General features: G+C 36.6%; 2 protein-coding genes across 4 annotated transcripts; one reads left to right on the plus strand and one right to left on the minus strand.

The window, feature by feature from the left end:
• Nucleotides 1-6,349: 6,349 nt before the first annotated feature.
• Nucleotides 6,350-10,600, minus strand: LOC132188687 (protein DETOXIFICATION 12-like). The gene is made up of 7 exons (XM_059603217.2): nt 10,229-10,600; nt 8,182-8,726; nt 7,994-8,080; nt 7,804-7,860; nt 7,443-7,681; nt 7,068-7,273; nt 6,350-6,867 (listed from the first exon to the last, which is right to left on the minus strand). The coding sequence occupies exons 1-7, from the start codon at nt 10,499-10,501 to the stop codon at nt 6,784-6,786; spliced, it is 1,491 nt and encodes a 496-aa protein (XP_059459200.2). The 5' UTR covers nt 10,502-10,600; the 3' UTR covers nt 6,350-6,783.
• Nucleotides 10,601-16,726: 6,126 nt separating this feature from the next.
• On the plus strand, nt 16,727-21,181 carry LOC132187441 (protein DETOXIFICATION 14). 3 transcript variants are annotated; one of them, XM_059602143.2, is made up of 7 exons: nt 16,727-17,048; nt 18,453-18,997; nt 19,795-19,881; nt 20,055-20,111; nt 20,215-20,453; nt 20,593-20,798; nt 20,962-21,181. In XM_059602143.2, the coding sequence occupies exons 1-7, from the start codon at nt 16,800-16,802 to the stop codon at nt 21,022-21,024; spliced, it is 1,446 nt and encodes a 481-aa protein (XP_059458126.2). In that variant the 5' UTR covers nt 16,727-16,799; the 3' UTR covers nt 21,025-21,181. The 3 variants fall into 3 exon arrangements, with proteins under 3 accessions (XP_059458126.2, XP_088369247.1, XP_088369248.1); XM_088513121.1 differs by lacking the exon at nt 19,795-19,881; XM_088513122.1 differs by lacking the exons at nt 19,795-19,881; nt 20,055-20,111 and having other exon boundaries at nt 16,728-17,048.
• The last annotated feature ends 434 nt before the right edge of the window (nt 21,182-21,615 follow it).

Here is a 21,615-nt window from a genome sequence, read left to right on the forward strand (position 1 = left end):
TGAAGCTAGTTTTACCCCATCCATCTTGGTCTTTCGAAGTAAATCAACCATGTATTTAGTTTGCGTTAAGAACAACTCATGACTGGTCCGTGTAGCTTGAATCCCTAGAAAGTAAGATAAGGCTCCCAAATCTTTGACTGCAAATTCACCCTTGAGTTTAGAGATTAGATGTGTAATTGTAGAAGAGGAATTGCTGATTACAAGAATATCATCTACATACACAAGAACAAATACATGAACTGAATTATGATGCAAAGTCAAGAGAGATGTGTCAACAGCTGATCCTACAAACCCAAAATCCACTAATGCTTGAGAAAGTCGCATAAACCAAGCCCATGGAGCTTGTTTCAAGCCGTAAAGAGACTTGTGAAGCTTGCAAACGTGATCAGGAAAAGTAGAGTCTTCAAAACCCTGAGGTTGTTCCATAAATACCTCCTCCTCAAGAAAACCATGTAAAAAGGCATTAGATATGTCCAACTGATGAATAAACCAATTGAAATGTACAGCCAATGCTAAAACCAAGTGTATGGTGGCTGGTTTAATAACAAGGTTAAAAGTTTCATTAAAATCAATCCCTTCTACTTGATCAAATCCCTTGGCAACTAACCTAGCCTTATACCGATCAATGGTACCATCCGATTTTTGTTTGACTTTGAACACCCATTTGTTGCGAACCACCTTTTTATGTGAAGGTTTAGGACACAGTGACCATGTCTTATTATTCAGTATGACATTGAATTCGGCCTGCATAGCATCCAGCCAGCAAGTGTGTATCACAGCCTGCTTATAAGTTGTGGGTTCAATGGCTGGAACAATTGATGATAGGGCTTGTAGAGGATATTTCGTTGAGGAGTAGAGGTGGTAGTTGGGAAAAACCTTGGGAGTCAGGGAGTTGGTTTGAGAACGAGTGCCCATTCGTGGTTGAGGATGTGGTAGTGTTTCAGTTATGGCCGGAGAGTCATTGCAAACGTTAGGATGAAAATCTTGAGAGTTGGAGGCCGAAACATGTGGGACGTTTGCTGGAGAGTTGGAGGTTGAAACATGTGGGACGTTTTCTGGAGGGTGGGTCACCGAAGCAGGTGATGAGCAAGGGGCCGTAACATTTGGGACGTTGGCTGGAGAGTTGGAGGCCGTAACATGTAGGACATTTGCTGGAGAGTTGGAGGCCGAAACATGTGGGACGTTTGCTAGAGGGTGGGTGATCGAAGCAGGTGATGAGCATGGGGCCGTAACATTTGGGACGTTGGCTGGAGGGAGGGTGACCGAAGCAGGTGATGAGTCATGATTGGTGGCCGAAATAGGAGATAAGGATGAATCTGTTGAGGTGTCATTAGAGATGGATTCGGTTTGAACAATATCTAATAAAGGTAAAAAGTTATTAAAATTTAAAAGAGAAAGAGATGTACCTGAGGAATTTGCAATGCCCAGAGAAATGTCTGTTGCAGGTTGAGTGGAAACAAGTCTTTTGCTATCTAGAAATTGGCCTTCATCAAATACCACGTGTCTGGAGATATAGACATGATTTTCTTCAGGATCTAGACATCGGTACCCTTTTTGACCACTACTATAGCCAATAAAAATGCATCTTTTACTCCTATAGTATGAGAAAAATATGGCCGAAGTAAGGGGTAGCAGTAACAACCAAAAATTTTAAGAAGAGAATAATAAGGATGTTTCTTGAAAAGCTTGAAGTAAGGAGAGAAGTGATCTAAAACAGGGGTAGGCATTCAATTGATCAAATATACCGCAGTTAAGAAAGCATCAACCCAATATGATTTAGGGAGGTTAGATTGTGCTAGAAGAGATAAACTTGTTTCAGTAATATGTCTGTGTTTTCGTTCAGAGATGCCATTTTGTTTAGAGGTATATGGACACGTCAATCAATGTAAGATTCCATGCGTGTTGGTAAAAGATTTAAAAGCACTTGAAACATATTCTCCACTATTATTAATTTGGATTTGCTTTATTTTGTAGGAAAATAGATTCTCAACTAAGCTTTTAAATTTAACAAAGCATGAAAGAACTTCAAATTTTTGACGTAAAGGAAACATCCAAGAGAAACGAGAATGATCATCGATAAAAATAACATAGAATTTACAGCCACCAAGTGATATAATGGGGGAAGTCCATACATCCGAGTGAATTAATTTAAGAGGATGTGTGGAGATTCTTTGTGAATCAAAGAAAGGTAATTTTTTGCTCTTGGCAACATGACAAGGATGACACAATTGCTTGGATTTAATTGAGCCCGAAATAGGCAACAAAGATTGTTGACAACTAAATCTCCTGGGTGTCCAAGATGAGAGTGCCAAACATTAAAAGGTGCTGTGACTCCTAGGAAAGCAGAAAAACGAGACAAAAACGCTGCTGAGGAGAGGAATGCATAATTGGAACATAATTGCTTGAGATAGATAGGGTAAATACCTGCTTCACTTGGCCCATACAGGAGAATTTCCCTGGTCTGCATATCCTTGATGAGAAAATTGAATGTGGTTAGGATAAAATAACAATTATTATCTCTACAAAATTTTTGGATGGACAATAGAGTAGAAGAGGCATTTGGGCAGTGAAGCATATTGTTTAGTTGAAAGTTATTGTGTGAAGTGGAGAAGAGGGAAAAACCAGTGTTTGCTATCTGCAAACCTCCTCCATTGCCTACTGTCACTTTATCAATTCCATGGTATGGTTGCTGTCCTGACAGATTTTCAAATCTAAAGTCACATAATGATTAGCACCACTGTCAAGATACCACGGTTGTTCAGTTTCAGGAGTGCCATGCGTATGAGCAGCCATGGCTGCCAACTGGGAAGGAGGATGATGTCCTTGATAAGAGAAGTCCATCCTATGGTAGCAGTCTAAAGCTTGATGGCTTATCCTCCCACAAATTTGACAGGGAACACAATTAGTAGGGAAAAAAGGGGTAGTAGACAGTGCTTTACCATTTGGGACAGTTGCACCAGAAACGTGTGATCCTTATGGAAAGGAAACATGCTGCTGAGAAGCTCTTGATAACGACTGGTAGTGCTGCAAAGGGGGGACCATCTGCTGCTTTACTTTTGGGAGGCTCAAAATAGGATGTCAACAAAGATTTGATAAGCCAAAACTGTCGCCTTAATAAAATACTATTTCAGAACACTCAGTGAACTACATGGACAAACGGTCGACCTAAAAACTAAATTATACTACTTGCAAAACCCTTGGATCCTTTTTGTTTCTATTGACTACTATTTGTTTTCATTTCCATCTCTATATTATTTTTTTCGTTTAGGTTTTGTCGTTGGGGAGTCCACCTTTTTTTTTTTTTTTTTCTTTTTTTTTCAGTAAATCATGAATCCAATTTGCTTTACACGTATGCTTAAAATATAAATGTCTTATGTGATTTTCTACCCTGCGTTTTGTACTTGTATAAACAACTGCAGTCGTTTTTTTTTTTTTTAAAAAAAAAAAATTCAAATATTCCCCATTTCTCCTACTTTTAATTAACCTTATATACAAACAGTACCTTACATAAAAACGCTCATATTCATATGTAAGTTTATAACGGTTTAGAAGCGGGCGATCGAGTGCAATAAATTGTCTGTATTACATGCGATTGAGTTTCATTTGTTTGGACAAATTATACTTAGATTACGGATAACTCATTGCAACGAGTAATTTTATAAATCGCTCTTATATCCTTTTAAAAATGAGGTAGTTTTTAAATTTTCAATTTGATTAAAACCTAATAATAATCAATCACAAGATCAATGATAATTTTAGAAGTTACATTATTTTTGGAATAACACAAGAAACACATAAGAGTGACAGTGACGGAGCCACATTATGCTTTGGGGGTGCCACGAGATTTTTTTTTTAAAAAAAAAAAAAAAAATTATTTTCTCCTACTTTTACCCAAGTTACCAACACCCTAAAAAAGAAATATATATTTCTTTTCTTTTACCCAAGTTGCCTCTTCTACACAGTTTACATGTTTAGACAACATTATTACTAGCCTTGCAGTTGCTTTTCTGTCCATTAGGGTACATAACAGTTTCGTTAATAAATTCACTATTAATTTGAATGATTGAATAAACTTTAATATCTGCATGCCAGTTTATTTTGTTATTGTTTAATGTTTATAAACTTTAATTGTCTCTTACGGGGTCGTGATTTAACTTGAAAATTTAACTTGTTTAATATTTATAAATTTTTATAAATATTTTTTTGTGATGCATATATTGTGTGAATTACCAAATTTTTTGGATGCGGACGCAAAAGAAAACTTTTTAGGATGCATATATTTTATAAACTATAAATGAACCAAAAGTCAATAAATTTAGTTCAAATTTCATTTAGGTTTAGTTTGTTTTAACGTAAAACCTTTTCTAAAAAACTCAAAAAAGGTATTTTCTATCCTTCAATGTTTAATACAACTGAAAATCTTTGTCAAATCGAAAACATTTTTGGTTAACTAAAAAAGACTTTCTTTAAGCTGTGCAAAATGTTTTTTTTTTAAACTATTTTTTAAGTCTAAGTTTTCCTTTCTTGCACGCACTCTTTCACACTTCATGTTTTAAATGCTGCCAAAATTTGCCGTTCGCCGTCAATTGTCATCATCCATCGTTGCTTTCTGTACAAGCTAAACTTCACAGAGCTAAAATCATTTTTCTCTCTGAAAATCTTTTCTAAAATTAGTACTGTTTCGGCGATTTTCATTCTACCAAAAAAAAAAAAAAAAACAACCGAATTTTAATATTGAAGGACCTCAGCCTTTCAATCTTCCCCATAGGAACACGGACAGCCTTAGCTTTCACTTTCACTGGATTCCTTTGCTTCAACGATGCATGTTTCCTGTCATCATTGTCAACCATATAACTCGAGCGCTGGTCCTCATTGTACCCAAAACCAGTACAAATCTGCTAGCTTTGTCCTCACCTTTGCTAGGAGTAGGACCATTTCGGCTTAATTAGTTCTAGTTGAATGGCCAAGTGCGTTTCTATATTTCCTTTTACCATATATATCACTTGTAAAAAGGGAAAAAAAATAAATAAAAAAATTGTTAAATTGGTTTTTGTTGTAACAAATAACTCTTTGTGCGTAGACACAATTCTAAACCTGAGTTGTGGGTAGGAGACACAATTCTAAATCCGACGCATCTAAACACTTGTTTCAGGAACATAACTCTAGCCTAAAAGCTTAAGCTAATGGGCTAAGATCTACTTAGGCATATTGTATTTTTTTCTTTTATATTTTCTCAATGTGAGATACAATACTCACAAGTACACTCACAACAGAGAACATGATATTAAAGTCGAACGCTTCAGTGTGGTACGCGAAGTATGAACCCTAAGGCAACTAGACTAGATGTTATTGGACTGGAGCCACTTCATTGCACTTGTACCCGCCAAAGGTTCCGGGATCTTCTTTGGTGGATCACTAAGGGAAAAATGGAAGTGGTTCGGCCAATTTTAACAATTTTCGTTAATTTGTAAGAAAGCTGCCAAATGAAAGCACGTGAAGGCTCTATAGTATTACCTTAATTAATTAACGCTAATTGTACAGCCTCCCAAAAAAGTGAGATGTAGACAAATAATTGTTCGGTTGTTTATAGACTTTTCTGTCACATATTAGTTTATCTTATCGTTGGTAATTATATTATAAAGTTTTTTTTGGACTTTCTGGGTGATGAAAGAGACTTTTTTAAACAGTAAACTTGCTCCTCAAGTACTATGGAATGGGTCATATACATGATGATGGTTGTGTTTGTTAAACTACACGAACTGTTCATGAACCACAGCACTGTTTATGGATAAAAAAAAGAAAAAAAAGAATAATAATAATTGGTCTGGGAAAATAAAAAAGTGGTATTGAGAGGTAAAAATTTTTGTTTTGTAGTGATTTTTTTATTTAAATAGTAATAAAAAATAAATGATTTGATATAATAGTAAGAATTTTTTTTGAGCAAAAAAAGAAGTGAATAGTGTGGTGGATGTGAGGGGGTTTAACAAACACCCCCTCAGATTGAATGCTGTTAATGTTATTTTCTTCTTCTTTCAGAGGAAAAAAAATGGAGCTTTTCTTTGATCACCCAAAAAAAAAAAAAAAATAGAAAAACAATTTTGTATGCCCACTGTAATACAAGCCTATATATCAAAGGGTGGTATTAAAGAATTGCAAGCCCTACAATGCTATAGAATTGCAGGGGATCTCTTAATCCAAGTCTGTAGATTCATCGGTTGACGATTTTTTCAATTGCAAAAAAATTATTATATTCTTGATCTCTCTCCTTGCAGCCTCACCAAAACCATTTTTCTGGTTATTTTGGTGAGGCAATGATTTGATTCATTAACTTCAGCAACGACTGGAAACACAAAGCCAAACTTCAAATCTTTTTGAAAGAAGTCTCAAATGTGCAGTCAATTACATGAGGACTAATCTATTACGCATTTGCTTCACAAATTGGCAACAAATTTGATTTCATTGACCATCTTAAGCATGAATTTGGGTCCAAAAATTTAGTGAACATGAAGGCACATAACTAAAACACAGAGATGAACACAAGATAAATATAGAAACAGATTAGTTGCTGAGCTCATTGGAAGAAGAACATGGACATAAGAACTTTTCCCTTGTCCAGTGCAGGTTTTGTACTCCTGGGCTTCTCTGTCTGCTTGTTTTGAAGAAAGGCTGGTTGTCTTCACCATGAAGTCCCCAAAGGATAAAAGAGACAAAGATGGGGGAAAAGCTTGGGAAGCTCATCCATACAAGCAATGGTTCTCCTTACAACTCTAATAGAAAGAGAATTTAGCTCAACAAAATTCTCTGCTCACTATCATTATTATCTTTTGGAAGTTTCCCCTCAAATATCCTCTCCCTTGCCTTGCTAGCCTGCAATATCAAGAAACCCAATATTAAAGCATTTAACCATCTAAGATGTTATAGTTGTGATTGATTATTACAATGATTGTCAAATAATCCCAACTTTTCTTCTCTTTTAACCCAAACATCTTGGCAACCAAGCAGAGCAAATGGAAATCTTGGGCTAGACTAAGATCAAAAGCATCAAGAGATAAGAGTGCAGGAGGGACCTGTTTTTCCCAGTTTGTGCAACTTGTTATAATACAGAGCAGTATTGTCTGAACAGAAGCACCAATTTGTATTCCAATCCAAAGCCCCCTTCCTCTTAACTGTGTCCTGAAGCCCAAGGCTGCAGCAACTGGAATCCCACAAAGATAGAAAGCCCCAAGGTTGACATAGGCCCCTATATGCTGCCACCCACATCCTCTAGCAATACCTGAGATAACGCACACTAGGTAGTGTTAAAATAAATATTAAATGATTAAATTTATCTCTTTCTATAAACTTAAGTTTTTAGAATAACTAATGATTTAAAAGATAGAACCGTGCACAAGCTTATATTCTTAATAGACATCAATCATTGACAAAAATGAGAGATTTTCAACCTGAGAGCACCGCTTGTATACTGTCCAGTATAATTGACAGAGAAACCAGAGGAGCCATGGTTGTGACATAGTCCACAACTTCCTTCTCATTGCTAAAAGTGTAACCAAATACACGGCGGTTGGCAAGAATGCTTGAGCTTACTATACTTGTCTCTGCCACTGCAAGAAACAACACAGCAAAGACAGCTATACGAGCACCTTGAGGGTTCCCTGCTCCTAACTCATTTGAAACTATAGTACTAAACCAAAAAGGAGGAAAAAAAAAAAAAGAAATCTTAGAGATATGCAATTTTTAGTACAATAGACACCACTAATATGCATATATAAATTTATTTTTCTATATATTTTTGATTCATCAAACCTTGCTGCTGCACCAAGTCCACATGGTATTGCATTGAGTGTTGAGATGGTTGAGAGACTGTCCAGAGAAGTTGACAATAAGGGTCATCAGATTCTTTTGAGGAATGTATATTCTTAGTGCAGAAAGATCAGAAAGAAAATTTTGGAAGATCAAAAGTTTCCTTTATCTGAAATATTTCAAGAAAACTTACCATACAGAAAGAACTGAAGTTTCAAGCTCTGGATTTGGTAATAGCCCAGAAAACAATATAAGAAGCTCAAAAGACCACCACTCAAGGCTGCAAATATCAAAATGAATAGACACATCAAAGAAGAATAACATAATAAAGCAGAACATACAAACCCTTTCCTTACAACTGGGTAAAATGTAGACAATTACCGACTCATTACAGCAGATGGGATAGCAAACCGAAAGAACTCCCTAATTCCTTGGAAAATCTCCATAGAAATTGGTGCGCGGGTTTTCGCGCAGGCAGAAGAGTACTTCATGTATAATCCGAGGCAAATCACATTTAACCAATATGAAATACTAATAGCTAATGCTGCTCCATGGTTTCCCAGTCCAGATTTGAATACTAAAACCCAACATAGAGGTATGTGAAAACAAAGAGTGGCACAAGAGCTTATCAGCATTGGCAGGATCAGACTTTGTGTCTGGAAGTATCTAACAAGTGGTTGAAGAGTGGCATATGCAAAGAGTGCAGGAACAAGCCAAATGATGAATTTACCAGCTTCACGTGAAATTATAGGGTCTTGGCCTATCAAAACTAGTAACTTTCCCACGTATATCCATATCAAAGACACAGGAATACAGACTAAGTTGAGAGAAAATATAGCAGTGTAAGCTTGAACTCCAAGCTTTCGATATTGTTGAGCTCCATAAGCTTGCCCACATAGAGTTTCCAGCGCACTTGCCATTCCCAACTGTTTGAGACATACAAAATACCAAAATTCAATTTCAGTTCTTCTTTAGAACATTTGACTCACAATCATGCAATCTATTTCTTTGTAGATGCATGACTTCACTCATGTCTTCTAAGACTCTGAATTAATGAAACCAAGATATGTCAGTAACAATTGATGGTCACACTGTTATTGTTAATTTCATCCTTACCCCCAAGTAAATGTCATTGAAAAGCTAATCATTCAAAATTTGACCACCACCCAAAAATCTTATATTACTTCCAAGGAGTTGGTGAGAAGTACTTTCAATGACAAATTTACTAACCTTTATCTCTTCTTCAAAAGAATATTAAGAAAAAGCAGGCCTTTGAATGTACAAACATGAAAATGCATCAACTTCAGAGGCTGTGGACCTGTGGTTACGAAAATTATAGCTTTTGTGGGGACAATGATAGCTGACCAAGGAAGCAAATCATCACCGGATGCCGGTGCAATATTTTGCAACGACCGTTAAATTACCATTTATCTCAAAAACTTTAGCTAATAAGAAATAGAACCACAAATGTCTCCTTGTGAAGCTGCTCTGATATCAAAATCAATAATATTGACACCTGCATAAGGAGTACAAGCCACTAATGGACCATTTTCCTCCTTTCTTCATCAGTGGAGTAAAAAAATCCACTTCATAGCGTTTTTGTTTCATCTAGTCTTGTAAAGAGCCACCTTAGGGAATGAATACCCAAACCCATATATGCTTAAAACTTTATTTTAAGAACTCTTTTTCAAAAAATAAATAAATAAATAAGAACCAAAAAAGTGTAGAACTTGAGGTAGTATTTGCTCGAGAAATGTGTAAGGAGCACATTATTTCCTCATGTAATAGTTATCACTGAGCTTTATAAAATCTGGTAAGCTTGTTGGTGCCTTCACTTCATGTTTAAGGTTTTCATGTGTTTTTAATTATGGAGCACTCTGTGGTACCTTATAATAACTCCTAGCTTTTGTAAACAATTTTCTTGTAAGACAATTGAAATATTAGGATAAGGGTTTGTCTCGGTTCGAGTGAAATGGATAGAAATCATATCATTTCACAGATTTAATAGTATATATGTTTGTTGTCGCATGATGAATATATTGTCGGATGTCGCATGATGAATATATTGTCGGATGTCATTTAAAAGTTTACAGTTACATACAACAAAACAAAATTGTTAACCCAACTTATTAACTAATTCCATATGCGCCAAATAAACTCCACCGCCAGTTCTAAATTGCCAGAACATTTTTACTCATTCCACTAAATTACCACAGTAATTTGATGAAGATTGCTCAAAGACAGATTGGTGATCATCCAAGAAGAAAATAGTAGTGTTATTGTAAAAACAGGTTACAAACATGCATGTCATGAAACTGAGACAACTGTACTATTAAAGACTACAAAAACTGAAAAAAAAAAAAAAAAAAAAAAAAAAAAAAGAAAGAAAAGAAAAGTGGATCATATATATATATGAAAGAAGACTTACAAGAAGACTGAAGCCGGTGACCCCAGAAAGAGAGATGGCAATAGCAGTGCTAGAGAGAGCAAGTTCACCGAGATGACCCACCATCATGAGTGAAATGACCTGCAACATGTACTGTGATAGAATCACTGCTACCATGGGACCTGCCAAGACGCCTAACCTCTTCAGCTCCACCGTAAAAACACCCCATGTTAGAGATATGGGAGTTTCTGCCTTTTTATCTTCTCTTCCTTTTGGCAACAAAGTTTCTTCCATGTCTTTCTTTGTGTCTGGCATGGAAGCTCTAGTACTCTTAGCCGCCTCTCTCGCTGAAATTTGGAATTTCAGAGAGAAAGGAGAAGACTAGAAGAGCTTAATTTGGTCTTTTGCCATTTTATGAGGTGTTAGAACAGTTTTCAACACGGTGGATGCGCTTTCTTTGGGATCTTCAATACGTCGTCGTGCACTCCAAATCACTACAAAAAAGGCAATATTGTCAAGGGGGTCCCCGGGGACACTCCGATGTTATGCTTCGGCGCACAATAATTCAATATGCTCAATAATATGTGTGAGGATATTTCAGAATTCAAGATGATTTAGTACCTTGTGTAGGGGCCTATTTATAGGCTTGGAGAGTTGAAGTAGATTTGAACTGGATCTTCTTATTTGAATTGGTTTGAGAGTCCAAAGTTGAGATAGAGCTCAACAGTTATCATGCAGAGATAAACATTCAACCGATATTATGTAGAGATAGTATTGAATAGTCATCTTGTAGAGATAAGTAGGACGTCTTTATTCCAATATTATCCTGATTGGAATATAAGACTATTAATTAATTAAATAGCCTTTGCTATTTAATTAATATCTTCATGGACCTATCATTGGCCATTGGGCCCAGAATTTGATGGGCTTGTAGGGTGAATTTATTCCGAACAGTTACCCCCCAATTCCCTTAGCCAAGGTACTTGGGTAATGGGAATTTAGTCAAAGTCCTCTGGCGGCTTGTTGTTTGACCTTGTCCGAGACTCGTGTCTCCCTAGTGAGTGTGCTTTGAACTCGTCAATTGGAGCTCTTCAGCTCTGTTTTTGGCATCGCCTGAGTTCCCGAGAGCACCCCCCAGCTCTATCCTTTGCCCGGGGTTAAACCCATCCTAGTTCCGAGATACCTTTGTTCCCCGTTCGCCTTGGGGTGATTTCTTGTTTTTGTTCAAGGTTTTCTCTTTGTCTCCTTGTTGCCGCGAGTACCCCCAACTCTTTCCTTTGCCTGGGGGTTAAGCCTATTATATCCTTGAGACACCCGGGGATCATGCCCGATTCTCTCACAAATGCCTTTATTCCTTGTTTGCCTTGGGGTGATTCATTGTTTTTGTCTAAGGTTTTATCATTGTCTACGAGAATGAACCTGTACAATACTCTGTTAATAATGATTTATAAGTCTTTCAATAGACTAACCTTTTGCTCCCCGTTCATCTTGGCGTAGCTCCTTGTTTTTTACCGGGTTGTCTCCCGTTAATTGTTTTTACCCAAGGTTGTCTCCTGGTCCTTGTTTTAGAAGGTTGTCTCCTTATTCTTGTTTTTGCCTAAGGTTTTCTCCTTGTCCTCGTTTTTGCCCAAGGTTTTCTCCTTGTCCTTGTTTTAGAAGGTTGTCTCCTTATTCTTGTTTTTGCCCAAGGTTTTCTCCTTGTTCTCGTTTTTGCCCAAGGTTTTCTCATTGTCCTTGTTTTTAGAGGGTTGTCTCCCTATTCTCGTTTTTGCCCAAGGTTTTCTCCTTGTCCTCGTTTTTGCCCAAGGTTTTCTCCTTGTCCTTGTTTTAGAGGGTTGTCTCCTTATTCTTGTTTTTGCCCAAGGTTTTCTCCTTGTTCTCGTTTTTGCCCAAGGTTTTCTCATTGTCCTTGTTTTTAGAGGGTTGTCTCCCTATTCTCGTTTTTGCCCAAGGTTTTCTCCTTGTCCTTGTTTTACAGGGTTGTCTCCCTATTCTTGTTTTTATCCAAGGTTTTCTCCTTGTCTCCGGGGTGAATCTTCTTGTTTTTTACTGGGTTGTCTCCCGTTAATTGTTTTTACCCAAGGTTTTCTCCTTATCTCCGGGGTAAATCTTCTTGTTTTTTACCGGGTTGTCTCCCGTTAATAGTTTTTAACCAAGGTTTTCTCCTTGTCTCCGATGGTGATATATCCGGGGGTGACATACCCGGCTCTTCCTTTGCCATATCCGGGAGTGATATACCCAGTTCTTCTTTAAAATATCCGGGGGTGATATACCCGGTTCTTTTTTGAAATATCCGGGAGTAATATACCCGGTTCTTCTTTGAAATATTCCGGAGTGATATACCCAGTGCTTCTTTTCCATATCTGGGAGTGATATACCCGGTGCTTCATTTTCCATATCCGGGAGTGATATACCCGGTTCTTCTTATTCGAGATAGAGTATCCCCGGAATGTAATAATTTGGAATAAGAATTACCTTATTCTTACAACCAATCGAAACCAAATTTGGAATTTAAACCAAAATAGCCTATTCCTAAGCAAAAATAGGAATATAAACTTGAACCAGGATAGCCTATTCTTCAACTAGAATAGGAATATAAACTTAACCAGAATAGCCTATTCATAAACCAGAATGGGAATATAACTGAATAAGAAAAACCTGTTGCCAAACGCCATTTCTTCTTTCTTTTTCACAATTCTTTCTACGCACAGCAGCTATTTCTTGTGCAGATCGGAGGTGAGGGTCAGATTGGAGGCGTGGGTCATGCCATACGCTTGGGTTTTCGGCAGCAGCCGTGGAGGCCAATGATCGGCTGAGCTGTGTGCTTGACGGCCTCGGGATTGACGACGCTACAGTCTAGAGATCGGTGACGCTGCAGTCTGGAGGTTGGCGGTGCTACCGATCTAGAGATCGGCGATGCTGCGTCTGTTTGGAGATCCGTGTGACTGAGCTTGGGGCTTCTACAGTCCAGAGAGCTGCGGGTTGGAGCTCCGGCGGTCTGGTTTGGAGATCGGCAATCACGGGTCTGGGCCGTGTGATTGGATCTCCGGCAGTAGTGGGTCTCCAGCAGTTCGGTTTAGAGGTTTGGCAGTAGTGGGTCGCCGGCTTGGGTGGTGCGGATCTGGGCTCCGCGGGTCAGGGCTCCGGCAGCGGCGGTCTGGTCCTGAAGGCAGCCGCGATTTGGAGGTGCTGCAGGTCTTCGGCAGCAGCGTGACCGGCAATTTGCAGAGATGTGCAACCGGCGATCTGGTTTGGTGTTGGACTAGACATGATTTCACTTGAAGCAGTGAGCGTAAATCTGAAATGCGGATCTGTGCAAATTTACTATGGACAACGCAAATCGGCAAGTACTTCCGGTGGGTTGTCGCCGGAATGCCTGTTCACACCGTGATGAATTTTTTTATTTTATGAGAAACGAATAATCGTCCCCACAGACGGCGCCAAACTGTTAGAACAGTTTTCAACACGGTGGATGCGCTTTCTTTGGAATCTTCAATACGTCGTCGTGCACTCCAAATCACTACAAAAAAGGCAATATTGTCAAGGGGGTCCCCGGGGAACCGGGGACACTCCGATGTTATGCTTCGGCGCACAATAATTCAATATGCTCAATAATATGTGTGAGGATATTTCAAAATTCAAGATGATTTAGTACCTTGTGTAGGGGCCTATTTATAGGCTTGGAGAGTTGAAGTAGATTTGAACTGGATCTTCTTATTTGAATTGGTTTGAGAGTCCAAAGTTGAGATAGAGCTCAACAGTTATCATGCAGAGATAAACATTCAACCGATATTATGTAGAGATAGTATTGAATAGTCATCTTGTAGAGATAAGTAGGACGTCTTTATTCCAATATTAGCCTGATTGGAATATAAGACTATTAATTAATTAAATAGCCTTTGCTATTTAATTAATATCTTCATGGACCTATCATTGGCCATTGGGCCCAGAATTTGATGGGCTTGTAGGGTGAATTTATTCCGAACATGAGGTATATATATATATATGCAGTGGCGGAGCCACATTGCTCTTTGGGGGTGCCGTGAAGATTAAAAATTTTTTTTTTTCCTACCCACGGCACCCCCATCTGAGCCTAACGTGAGGTTTCAGACCTCTTTTGAAGGCAAAATGAAAATGGAAGACAAATATTATTGGATATAAAGCATTGAGAAAAGATTTTTAGTAATTTTCTCCAATAAAGTGGCATAGTTGGCAAAAAATTCTCCTTCGCTGCAAAAGGTTTCAAGTCGTTTATTGGTTTCCGGGAAGAAGAACTTAACCCAATTAATTTTGCAGCAGTTACTGGTCAGCTTTGAAACTTTTGACACTTACTTAGCTTTGGATCCAAAAAATGCTTATAAATTATTTAAAATTGACGATATATGTATGATTACGGAGAAGTATTATTCTCTTAGATTTTTCTAAGTATGACAAAATTAATTTGAGATATATGTGCTTGTTGATCCAACATTATAAAATTTGTCTTCCATTGCAGAATTATGCCAAGGATTGGCAAAGACAGTAAAATCAAAGACAAACTATCTTATTGATAGATTAATTCTTCTTATTTTGACTCTTCTAGTGTCTATAACAACTACTAAACGATCATTTTCAGCAATGAAAATTGTTAAAATATGACTTTACAACAAAATGGAGGATGATTTTTTTTGCAAATAATTTTGTTCTTTATATTGAAAGGAAAATTGCTGAGAGTTTCAATTTAGATTCGATACTTGATATTTTGTACTTCTAGGAGACCGTAAAGTGCAGTTCTAGACACTTTTTTTTTTTTTTTGTATTTATGTCTTTCTGATATAGTGCCGGCATATTATATTTCTAATATATCAATTTAAGTATACATTTATGAACTTTTATAGATATTTTTTTTGTGATGCATATATTGTGTGAATTACCAAATTTTTAGGGTGGAAAAAACTTTTAGGACGTCAAAAAAATTTTGGCGCGCGGCACCCCTAATATGAACTGTCTGGCTCCGCCACTGTATATATGTCCAGATATTATGTTTGTTGACGTGTGTTAGGGGTATTCTTTATTTTTTATTTTTTGAAAAATGGGCAGTTTTTGTGTTTTGAGTGTTAATTTATTTTGACTTAAAAAAACAGAAAACAAAGTCAATAACAATTTTTTTTTTTTTTTTAAGAAAATGAAATCAAATGAGAGATGATTGGCCACCCCAAACAAAAGCTTCGAGAGTGGCCACGGTCGAAGATCAAGTGTCGTATGCAATGCAGAAGTATACATCAAAGGCATGCAACTGATCCAAAGTCTACACCGATTTCAACTCTAACATAGAAATTAGATGTAATAAGGATTCAGATAATCAATTGAACAAAGTTTCTTATGTTATATATCCTTAAGCCCCCGAATATTAGTAAAGAAGAAATATCATAAACTCTTTTAGTCACAACCACCCCTTAACCGAGAAGCTTTGGGTGCCGATCGCATACTATTTTAAGAAATTTTGTCAGAACATTATTCAATTTCAATTACAAAATTTGGTTGTTCATGTGTTGTTAGAAACAATAAGAATAGTAAGATCCAATTCTTACAATATCTTAATATAGTTAATACCCATTTATTAATTATAGTAATACCCGTTTCGTTTCTATTCCTAGTCATGATATATAGTCCATTATTTGTTTTGTTCGATCTTATTTCCTTGTTGAAGTTGATTTTTTTTTTTTTTTTCTTTTTCTGAAGTTGAGTAAATTCCATTGAGGCCCTACAACAACATATTGGGGGTGTTTGTTAAACCCCCTCACATTCCCTCACATCCACCACACTATTCACTTCCTTTTTTTTCAAAAAAAATTCTTACTATTATATCAAATCATTTACTTTTTATATCACATCATTTACTTTTTATTATTATTTAAATAAAAAAATTACTATGAAACAAAATTTTTTACCTCTCAATACCACTTTTTTATTTTTTCATACCAATTATTATTATTCTTTTTTTCTTTTTTTTTTTATCCATAAATAATGCTGTGGTCCATGAACAGTTCCGTGTAGCACAACCATCTTGAAAGAAAGTTGTTTCTTTCTTACGTTTACGTCATTCAATCAATGAACCAAGAGAACATTCGTGATGGGATGTCAGTATATCTTCAAAATTGTAACTCTCCAAGGTATTTTTATAATCATCTTGTCGGTTAGTGGCCACGACTAAAATGTCACTTCACTTGGACCTAGCACATTAATAATTCACTCAGTGCCAATAACTCCAAAAAAAAATACATAAAATTAATATTTCTATATATATATATATTGAAAAAGAAAAGGTCATTTTCCTAGGAGAATCTGTCTCATTCTCTAACTTCCCAAACAGGGTCATAGCCGAAAAAGACGTGGGGGTTTCAAAAAAATTTCAATAATAGTAATAAAAAACAAAATCTCGAGAAAAAAACAAGACAGTAATGAAACAAATAAACATGTACAGTACTCACGTACACGGTACATCTCACGTAGGAAATGCCGAAAAAGGCCCAGAACTCTTTTACTCGTCTCTTCCTCTTCATTGTTTCCCCACTCTGAAGCTGTGGCTGTGACTGTGACTGCAGTGGCTGTGAGGGAGAGCAACAGAGAAAACATGGACAAGAGCTTGCTACTGAAAGAGAGCCGAGAGAAGGCTGAGGGCTGTTTAAGCCTAACATGGGCTGCGTTTGCTCAAGAGGCCAAAAGGGCGGGTTACTTGGCTGGACCGATGGTGGCTGTGAATTTATCACAATACTTTCTGCAGATTATTTCCATTATGATGGTTGGTCATCTTGGGGAGCTCTCTCTCTCTAGCACTGCTATTGCCATCTCCTTTGCTGCTGTCTTCGGCTTCAGTCCTGTTGTAAGTGCTTTTTCTTTTTCATATTTCCTTTTTCTTTTTCTTTTTTTTCTTTTTATCTCATCCTCCATGTCTTTTTCTCTGCCATGTTTATACCCTTTTGGGGAATAGCAAACAGTACGAAGGTGGGCATGAAATCCAGAAATGGGTAGGTTTGGGGTTTTATTTGGATGGAGAAATCCCATCAACTCGGATACCAAATTGCTAGAGATTAAAATACATTTTACAATGGTCTTTTACAATTAATGTGACGGTTTATAATTTGTAAAATAATTAAACAAAAAAAATTATTAATTTAATTAATTAGTAGCTGATTTTTTAAATATACACTCATAATTATCTTACTAATTATTGATTGCCTCGTTAACTTGCAAAGGAGATTGTAGTAAAAAGTGTACCACTCAATATAGTATACTATTAGGATGCTACTCATTTTGACCCAATTATGCTATATTAATTATTCACACTTGCGGTGTTTTCAATGTAAGACCCAATCTTTTTATACTCGCATTTGTATATTCAACAATCTCCCACTCACGTATGAACTATCACTACATTTTTACACTTCCTTTTAAATAGAAGCTTTTAATCCTACTCCAAGGACTCTCCACTCTTGTTTGTTTATGTGCCATGAACCTTTGTTCCTTACTCTAGAGATCATCATTGATACCTGCACCTTGAACATTTTTTTCTACTCTAGGGACTCGTTTGCTCTTGTGCTATGAACCTTTACCCCTTATTCTAGTGTCCCCTATCCATGCCTACGCCCCTCCACTATATTGCATACCACTATTGACTATGATACCACTTGTTTAGGAGATTGACACGGTTCGAAAGTTTTTATTAAGATCTTAATATAGCATGTTGATTGTTGAGACATCATCGAACCCAAAAGCTTAAGCCTATGAGTTTGTACCTAACTATATTATATTTACCACTCACATTTGTAAGGTATTTTCAATGTGAGACTCCGGGGTTGTTTGTTAAACAACATGCCATCCCAAGTAATGTTTGGTGAGAAAAAAAAAAAAAAAAAAAAAAAAAAAAAAAAGAGTAATAATTAGTATAGAAAAGTGAAAAAATAGTATTGAAAAGTGGAAAAAGTTTTGTTTTGTAGTGATTTTTTTATTTGAATAGTAGTAAAAAGTAAATGATATGATATAAAAAGCAAATAATGTGATATAAAAAATGAGAATGTTTTGATATTGATTTTTTTTTAAAAAAAAAGAGATGAATAGTATTTGAGGGTGGGAGGGTATTTAACAAACACCCTCTCAATCTGTTTACACTTATCAATATACCATGTTAAATCAAATCATATTCCAAAAAGATGCATACAATAAGGAAAGAATATTGGGTAATCCATATTGATAACAAACTGATCAATGACTTTCACATGCCAAACAGTTTGGAATGTCAAGCGCACTGGAAACCATATGTGGGCAAGCTTATGGAGCTAAGCAATATCAAAAACTAGGAAATCAAACATACACATGCATTTTCTGTCTATTATTGGTCTGTCTCCCTCTGTCTCTTCTGTGGATCTGCATGGGAAAGCTGCTCGTTTTCATGGGCCAAGACCCTGTAATTTCACATGAAGCCGGTAAATTCATAGTGTGCCTCATTCCTGCACTCTTTGCCTACGCAACTCTTCAATCTCTGGTTCGATATTTCCAGACGCAGAGTTTAATCACCCCCATGCTTGTAAGCTCTTGTGTCACCCTCTGTTTCCATATACCTTGCTGCTGGGTTTTAGTGTTCAAGTCTACACTAAAACATCTTGGAGGAGCTTTGGCTATTGGCATGTCTTATTGGTTGAATGTCATTTTGCTCGGATTATACATGAAGTACAATAGTGCCTGTGCAAAAACCAGGGCCCCCATTTCTATGGAGATGTTCCAAGGAATTGGAGAGTTCTTCCGTTTTGCTATCCCTTCTGCTGTAATGATTTGGTAATTATTTCTCCTCCTATTTTATAATATAGAAGAACTTTTTTTTTTTTTTTTCTTCTTAAACTTCACTTACCCCTTAAGTTATATCCTTTTTGCAGTCGTATTTTAACCTTTAAAAAGTTGTAATGTTAGGTCGCCATCTTTGAAAATTTTGCAATGTTACTATTTCATTAGGATTTTCTATTAAAGCTTAATGGAGGACGCAGAAATACCCAAAATACTGTTACTCACAATGTGACCCATTGCAACCATTTGTGGGTTTCATTTTTTTTGTTAAAAAAAAAAAAAAAATTGAATTATTTAATTAGGATGATATTATATTTTTCAAAGTTTTATAAGGTTATAAAAGACATTTCGCATATGTACTGCTTTAACCCTAAACTTTAATGGTAGGGCAACATTGCAAAGTTTTCAAGATAGCGAAATGACATTGCAATTTTTTAAAGACTAAGAGTTTGTTTGGGTGTGCGTTTGAGGGGCCTAAAAGTGCGTTTAATAATCAAAAAGTTTGTTTTAGGAAAAAAGTACTCGTTTGGTAAAAAAATTGAAAGTGTTTTTAAGGGTCAAAAAAAAAAAAAGCCAAAATGCACTTTTGGTAAAAGCTTCATTTTTAAGCTTTTGCTAAAAAATATTTTTTTACTTAAAAACTCTATTTATCAAATACAATCTCAAACATGCTTTAAGAATACAATTGTAAAAGTGATTGAAACATCGTGGGAATGTAAGTGGAGTTTCCCTTGTTTTTTGTTTTTGTTTTTTGTTTTAACTCCTATGTTTCTCATGTTGGTCATTCATAGCCTTGAATGGTGGTCATTCGAGCTGCTTACCTTGCTGTCGGGGCTATTACCAAATCCGGCGCTTGAAACTTCAGTACTGTCCGTGTGGTACATCAAATTTCTCTAAGTTTTCAGATTTAGAACACTTTTAAGTGATTCGTTGGAAACTGCTATTTGAAATTTAGTTCTATCTCCACCTGCACTAAAAAAAAACTTCAGAGACTACGAATGAGATCAATTCATCAAATGTGATTGAACTAAATTTCCACTTTTCTAAACAGTTTAGCAACACTCTCAACTCTCTACATGATACCAGATGGACTTGGCGCTGCAGCAAGGTTTGCACCAAAGCACACAATATTGATACACAGTTGATTATATGCATCCAATTCTACTTAAATTGTGTGAAAAAAAATGCTCTGTTTCTGGTGGGAATTGTAGCACTAGAGTTTCAAATGAGTTAGGAGCTGGGAACCCACAAGCCGCACGTTTGGCTGTCACTGTAGTAATGCTTATTACAGTCACAGGGGCACTCATAATCAGCTCAGCCCTTTTTGCCAGCCGCCATGTTTTTGGTTACATTTTCAGCAATGAGAAGGAAGTAGTAGACTATGTTACAACCTTGGCTCCTCTGGTATGTCTGTCGGTTATTCTGGACAACTTACATGGAGTCCTTTCAGGTTAATGCATTTTTTTTCCCTATTGGTCTACAATTTCTTATATACTTTTGAGATAAATGGTGATTTTGACGGTCAAAACAAAATTACATTTCAAGGCTTGGATTCTTGGGTAACTAAATCTTCTGTTTCTATAAATCAGGTATTGCTAGGGGATGTGGGTGGCAGGACTTAGGTGCTTATGTCAACCTCGGATCATACTATCTATGTGGACTTCCAGCTGGTGCCATATTGGGTTTTTGGGTACAGTTGAGAGGAAAGGGCCTTTGGATTGGAATACTAATTGGTTCTTTTGTGCAAGCAGCTCTGCTCTCTATCATAACAAGTTGTACGGACTGGGGAAAACAGGTCTATATATCCTCCTCTTTTCTTTTTCTTTTTCTTTTTTTTTTTTTTTCATTTTCCAATAGCTTCAGCTACTATATAGGAAGAACTCCCATTGAAATGGGTTGTATTTGGTGAACATGCCATTGAAATGGGTTGTATTTACTGGGTCATCTTGATGTTGCAGGCAAGTAAAGCAAGGGAGAGGATATTTGAGGGAAGATCTTCGGTAGAAAATGGATTAAAGTGACTGAATTTTGATGAGCTAAATTAAATCATCTTATTCCACTGCTGTGAGCGGAAAAATATTGCTTAAACTAATGAAAACTAGGAGATTTTTGCCTACACTTCTGCTATATGCATTCAATGTTCTACATAGATCTTCTATCATCAATCACATGAGGACTCATTTATTAAGCATTTGCTTCACAAATTGGCAACATATTTGGCTTCATTGACCATCTTAAGCATGAAATATTTGAGTTTAAATTTTTCTTGAACATGCGAGGCACATAACTAAAACACCAGATTGATTTGGTTTGGCCAAGCTACAGAGCAATGAACTCAAGATAAATATAGAAACAGATTAGTTGATGAGCTCATAGGAAGAAGAACATAGAAATAAGAACCTTGCCCTTGCCCAGTGCAGGTTTTATGCAGAGTTCCTTCACATATTTTTGGCAAGGAACATTTTGCACATATGGCTACGCAAATTCCCAGCTACTTTTATTTAGAATCTAAACATTATTTCTGTATGTTATTGCTAGGGTTGTACAAGCGGTTACGTTTAGTGGTTATTAGCTCTAACTGCAACTGTCTTAGGCAATTATTGACTTTCAAT

This window comes from Corylus avellana, chromosome 2, assembly GCF_965113065.1.
Source record: "Corylus avellana chromosome 2, dhCorAvel1.hap1.2, whole genome shotgun sequence".
NCBI classification, from domain to species: domain Eukaryota; kingdom Viridiplantae; phylum Streptophyta; class Magnoliopsida; order Fagales; family Betulaceae; genus Corylus; species Corylus avellana.

Coding starts and splice junctions, on each gene's coding strand:
- LOC132188687 (XM_059603217.2), bottom strand. CDS start 10,501: ATGCCAGACACAAAGAAAGACATGGAAGAAACTTTGTTGCCAAAAGGA. Junction 7,861..7,993: donor ACTTCAGTTCTTTCTGTATG/GTAAGTTTTCTT, acceptor TTCTCTGGACAG/TCTCTCAACCATCTCAACAC. Junction 7,274..7,442: donor TATACAAGCGGTGCTCTCAG/GTTGAAAATCTC, acceptor GCGTTATCTCAG/GTATTGCTAGAGGATGTGGG.
- LOC132187441 (XM_059602143.2), top strand. CDS start 16,800: ATGGACAAGAGCTTGCTACTGAAAGAGAGCCGAGAGAAGGCTGAGGGC. Junction 17,049..18,452: donor TCTTCGGCTTCAGTCCTGTT/GTAAGTGCTTTT, acceptor CATGCCAAACAG/TTTGGAATGTCAAGCGCACT. Junction 20,799..20,961: donor GTACGGACTGGGGAAAACAG/GTCTATATATCC, acceptor TTGATGTTGCAG/GCAAGTAAAGCAAGGGAGAG.